This window comes from Myotis davidii, unplaced genomic scaffold (assembly GCF_000327345.1).
Source record: "Myotis davidii unplaced genomic scaffold, ASM32734v1 scaffold46, whole genome shotgun sequence".
Lineage (NCBI taxonomy): Eukaryota > Metazoa > Chordata > Mammalia > Chiroptera > Vespertilionidae > Myotis > Myotis davidii.
In genome coordinates this window covers 12161327-12167505 of record NW_006383006.1, presented here as the reverse complement: position 1 = coordinate 12167505, position 6179 = coordinate 12161327, and the positions used below count along the sequence as shown (strand labels likewise).

General features: G+C 44.5%; 1 protein-coding gene across 1 annotated transcript in view; it reads right to left on the bottom strand.

Moving 5' to 3' along the window:
* The window catches only part of RYR3 (ryanodine receptor 3), a 417605-nt gene that overhangs the window by 6555 nt on the left and 404871 nt on the right, over positions 1 to 6179 (bottom strand). Inside the window, 5 exon segments of the mRNA XM_015557536.1 lie at positions 856 to 990; positions 4650 to 4796; positions 5109 to 5169; positions 5581 to 5708; positions 6141 to 6179. The exon segment at positions 6141 to 6179 is cut by the window's right edge and continues 7 nt beyond it. Of these exon segments, the coding sequence (XP_015413022.1) occupies positions 856 to 990; positions 4650 to 4796; positions 5109 to 5169; positions 5581 to 5708; positions 6141 to 6179 (510 nt within the window).

Sequence of the window (6179 nt, the reverse complement as noted above, 5' to 3'; positions counted from 1 at the left end):
CCCTCCCTCCTCCTTCCTTCCCACTCCCTCCCCAAGAAAGCATAGGAGAGTTTATAGCCAAGAAGCCTGACCCATTTTCTAGGGAAATGACCACAGGCTGGGGCAGTTCATTGACCCCGCCCCTGCCTCACGTTCTTTCCTGGACATCTGGTCACCAGAGTTGCTACTGCAGCTGTGCTCGCTCACCCTGAACTGTGCCCTTCTTGCCCACAAGGGGCTCTCACTGGGAATGCCCACCTGATCCTACTGTTGTTAGGTTTTTTCACACTACGGTGGTGAAAGAACCCCTGCTGGCCCTGGCCGGTTTGGCTTAGTGGATAGAGCATCGGCCCGTGGACTGAAGGGTCCCGGGTTCGATTCCATCTAAGGCCACATGCATGGGTTGCAGGCTCAGTCCCCAGTAGGGGGCGTGCAGAAGGCAGCTGATCAATGATTCTCTCTTATCATTGATGTTTCTCTCTCTATCCCTCTCCCTTCCTCTCTGAAATCAATAAAAATATTTTTTTAAAAAGAGCCCGCACTGGCTTGGGGAAATAAATTGGGCACCAGAGCCATGGGGCTCTGCTCTCAGAGACAAAGAATCAAAAGCTTGCCTTCTATGGATGAGATACAAGTATTCAGAACTTCGCCACAAACAAATACAGGTGACCGGTGACCTGCTCCTAGCTGAGCTGCTCTCCCACAAGCCTCAGGTGAGTGCTCAGGAAACTCTCCACCAATGCTGTCTCTGGGACACTTTCCCCTGGGAATGAGACATCTATATTCTGCTCTGTAACTACCGCTCGCAGTTCCCCAGACCACCCCCAGCCCCTTCCCGACAAGACAGGTGACCAGGTGGCCTGCGTGGGCTCTCACCGTCATCATGTCATCACACTTCATGTCGGGCTCGTCGTCGTCCTCACTCTTGTTGTAGAACTTGCGGAAGAAGTTGAAAGCCACCACGGTGTAGAGGTAAACCACCACGGCCAGGAGGCCCACGGTCAGAACCAGCTGCGGGGGAGAGAGAAGGGAAGGAGGTGGGCCTTCTCCACCTTGAGATGTTCCTGGGCGAGGCCAAGGAAACGGGAGGGTGAGGTTGAGCGGGGGACAGAGGAGACAGTAGATAGAAACAGGAGAGAAGAGTAATGACGGGGTGTTATGGACTAAATTGTCTCCCCCAATATATACGTTGAAGCCTTTACCGCCAATACCTCAGAATGTGACTGGGGAGGTAGGGCCTTTAAAGAGGTAATTACATTTAAACAAGCCTGGCAGAGTGGCCCTCCTCCCAACTATCTGGTGTCCCTATGGGAAGAAGAGATTAGGACATGGAGGCAGCTGATGGCTGCATGAACACAGGGGACGAGCAAGTGGAAGAGCAGTAAGAGGGCAGCCAGGTGAGAGCCCCAGAGGCCTCAGAGAAGGCCAAACCTACCACACCTTGACCTGGACTTCCTGCCTCCAAAACTGAGAGGACATGTCTGTTGGTTAAGCCCCCTATGCTGGAGCAGACTGATATCTGGGGCCTGTATAAACTAGGGATGTCAAGATCGGATAGTGAAGGTGCCAGGAGGAGGGTTACCTTGTTATGTTATAGCGAGAGCAGAAACCTGAAGCTTCATGATGCAGCTTCTACGTTAAGCTGCCTCTGAAGAAACAAAAGGTTCTTTGGACTGGCAGGTGGTCCTACATTACACTGTTTCATAAATAACCATGGACTGGATAATTGTCACAGCCTTGAAGTTACTATATGAATTATTTATGATGGTTGAGTAAAGTGACATTTTTCATAACCAAGATATCTGCCAGGACCTCTGCAAGGGTCATAGGGAATGTTCATTTCCTGGTGTTAGGAGGTTCTACAAACAAGGACACAGGACCTGCCCATCTGACCTATACGAGGGGCTGGGTGCTGAGCAGAACTCTTAGAATCAGTAAGATAACGTCTCTATCCTGAAGGTGCCATGTAATGGGTGGGTATGAGCGCTAAGATAAGTTAACAGAAGAGACATCTACAGGGATTTCTTGAACAATGAATAATAAGCTACCTAACTCAGATAGCAGGCCTTGCAGAACCAGCTTGTTTTAGAAAAACAGGAAGAGCCCGAGCTTTGCACGAAGGAAGAAAGAAGCTAGTCGTGCCACTTAGCAGCTGCGCGGTCTTGGGAGAGACACGGCCTCTCTGAGCCTCAATTCTCTTACCTGCCATGTGAGCATAACATCTACTTACAGAGTAGCTGTGAGCCTGTCGCAGTACTGGCACATGGTACAAGCTGGGCACATTAAAACAAAAAATCTTGCCAGAGTATATTCAGCAAGGCCATATAAAAAAATTCACTGTTTAAACTTTCCATTTAAGTTACAGTCTTAATGCCATTAAGCCAAATCAATAAAAACTGAAGTTTAATAATCTGAGTAATTCTAAAAGAACATACCGAACTGGCATTCGACAGGTCACAAGGGGAAACACCACCTTTATAGGATCAAACTTCCCAAGATGCCCATGTTAAAATACATAATGCCTTCTCCCAGGAACCTATAAGTAAGCATTTTCAACTCTAAGCCAACTTCTCTATCACAGGTTCTGTTATTACCTCCCCAAACTTTAGCTTCTTGTATGTGGCAGCAAATTTCTCTCTCTAGCTTTCTCAATTTTTCTTTATCACCAACCCAAATAAGACATATTGACTGTTGTGACTACCAGAAGCCGAGAAGAAATACTGAATGATCTAATATGCCCTAATTAATACCTGATGATCTAGCACTTTTCATTTTAGAACAAAGGCCAACTTGATTTTTTTCTGCTTGGAATCTTTATCTATTTTTAAGGTGTATAACCTGATGATTTAATATATCTATACATTGTAAAATAATGACCAAATCAAGATAATTGATATATCCATCACCTCATACAGTTATCATTTCTCTCTCTGTGTGTGTGGTAAGAACACTAAGATCTACTCTCAGCAAATTTTAAATATATGATACAGTATTTTTAATTATAATCACCTTGCTTTACATTAGATGCCAAGAATCTATTCCTCTTATAACTGGAAGTTCATACCCTTTGACCAACATCTCCCCATTTCCCTGACCCCCCAGCCCCTGGTAAACACTATTCTACTCTTTGGTTCTATCAGCTCAACCTTTTTAGATTCCACATATAAATGAGATCATACAGTACTTATCTTTCTGTGTCTGGCTTATTTCATTTAACATACTGTTCTCAAGGCCCATCCATGCTATTACAAATGGCAGCATTTCCCTTTTTTCATGGCTGAATAATATTTCATTGCATGCATGTATATACCACATTTTTTAATGTTCTTTCATTGATGGACACTTAGGTTGTTTCCATATGTTGGTTATTCAGAATAATGCTGTAGTGAACGTGGGAGTATAGCTTTCTCTTCAAGATACTACTGATTTCATTTCCTTTGCATTATACCCAGAAGTGGTATTGATGGATCACATGGCAGTTCTAGATTTAATTTTGTAAGGAACCTCCAAACTGTTTTCCAAAATGGCTGCACCAGCTGGGCACAGTTTGACTTCCTTCTTCTCTCCTCCTACAAAAGTTTAGAGGTGTGAGGGGACAAGTCTCATTCACAGAATTGCTCTTAATGCAGATGGAATGCTAAAGGGTCTGAGTTTGTTGGCAGAAGCAGTCATTAGAGGATTTTAATCAAGGGTTCACCCTGACAATATTGTCCAAGACAGACTGGATATGGATTGGAGACTGGATATGGCAATGGCGATATAGATACATGTCGTTTAATGTTTACTATACTATATCTGTACTTAGATATACTAATATATCTATATTAACTCTCAGCTTTTTATACATAAACACACATATATATGTATAGCTGTTTATATATGTGTGTACATACATGTCTAAATCATTGGTTCTTAGTTGGACGCATATACCATAAGTACCTGGGGAGTTTTTAAATTACAATAACCACTTGCTAACCTCCAGTGAGTACATCAGATCCATGGAGGAAGGGGGAGGGATCTCCAAAGTGATGATATGTCAATCACCTCCTTCCCTCCCCCTCTTCCTGGCTTGACCTAAATGTTAGGGGTTTCTGAATTAAGGTCTTATACCTCTTAAATGATGGCTACAATTTTATTTTTAACTAGAGGCCCGGTGCACGAAATTCATGCACTTGGCCTGGGGGTCCTTCAGCCCGGCCTGTGCCCTCTCACAGTCTGGGAGCCCTCGGGGAATGTCCAAATGATGGCTCAGGCCCGTGGGCCTATGCCATCAGTCGGACATCCTTAGCGTTGCCCCAGAGGCGGGAGAGGCTCCCGCCGCTGCTGCACTCACCAGCTGTGAGCCCAGCTCAGGGATTCTGGCTGAGCGGCACTCCCACTGTGGGAGTGCACTGACCACGAGGGGGAAGCTCCTGCATTGAGCATCTGTCCCCTAGTGGTCAATGTGCATCATAGTGACAGCATTAGTGACTGGTCATTCCGCCATTTGGTCAATTTGCATATTAGCCTTTTATTATATAGGATTGGCTGCAATTTTATAAAATAATCACTAGAAAGGGGTATTATACACTGTACACATACCTTCCTGTTATACACTAGTTGTACCACCTGTTTTGGTTAATTTTCCACATCTAGGTCTATTCGGTCCTGTGTTAGTATAAACTCAGTACCTGTTTGCCGTTATGAGTTACAGACGATAGGATGGTCCTCAGTGTCTTGAAGCCCATGGCGATATCCAGCAGGTGAGCAGCGAAGAAGAAGTTGTTGTAGTGGCCCAGGATGGACATGGTTGTGTACCAGGCCAGGTAGAGAAAGGACTGTGAGGATACAAAAAATTTAGAGGCTTTTCTAGCATCCATGCCTCCTGACACTCACTGGACCATTTTTTTTCTCATTTTGGGGCACAGAGTGAGGCTAGATGGTTTTTAGATGCCGAGGTGCTGTGAACCGGCCTAAGAATTGCCAAGTGAAACCCCATCTGTCTTACACGACTGCACAAGAGAGACATGCCCCAGCATCGTCAGGCCCTCAATCTTTCTGCACATGCTCCCTAGCTTTTTCCTTGTGCAATCTAATGACATCCCTGAACCTGGGGCATAGAATCTTGTTTCTCCAAATGCCATACTTACGTTGTCAGTAAAAACAACTCCCAGCTTCCAGATATGGTACTTCATGTCAATGGAACTTAGCCTAAAGGGGAATAAAAAATTTAAAAACATGTAAATGTCAGGCTTTAGTGAAGTGTTTAATAAGGGCAAAATTAAGTTTTTTCTCTCTCAGGTTTAATAATCTAAATATGACTTTGAGCTTCTTTATCAGGTTGTATGTGTTCCCTGTGAGACTGAGAAAGGTAGAATCACCCATCCTGAAATTTCAATTAGTTTTTCTCTTTGAGTCAGGCATAAAGGCTGAGAGGTCCTTAAATGTTTTTACAGCAGTGCTCTCCCAATAAGTTAGAATCCAGAGGAAACACCTAAGCCAGACTGGAGCCTGGGAGAACAAAGATCTGATTGAGATATTCCCCTTTAGCACCTTGAAAGGGCTGGAGAAATCAAAGGGTCTACGTTAACCAGACTGGATTGTAACGCCTACGTTCTGTACCATGACACCAGTGAGGCCGCCTCTGCTTTGGTCTCTTCTACGGGGCTAAAGTCCAGGGCATTTTTGTCCAAACCCAGGAGTTCAGCAATGCGTTCTGCTCCGTAGAGATCACCATACTTGTTTATCACCTAGAGCAGAAAGGAGGACGGGGTGAGTTGGGCCACATGTTATTAGCCATGCTTTCTCTAGCCCAGTGTCTGCGGAGGTCTGCTGTACTCTGGGCTCTTCCAAGGGGTTCCCAAAGACATGATTCAAAATGCAACAGGAAAATAAAGAGGAAAAATAACCTCCAAAGAAAACAGAAATGATAAAGGCAATCAAAAGAAAATTGCTTTTCGAGCTGCTAGCTTTTTAGAGGAGAGAAAAAAACTAGTGTGCAGAAAACAATGACTGTTAAGCTGTTAAAGGCAGATAAGGAGAGGAATGAAGCCAAACACCCACATGTGTTCATATACACCCCTCCTGTGACTTACTCTTCTCTGTCATAAAAGTAACATCAATTTCACTCATGTTTGTCTATGGAGAACTTAAAGCCTACTCACCCCACTGACAAGGCATACCTTTCTCTTTACAAACTTGTCCCAGTAGTTATTAGGGAA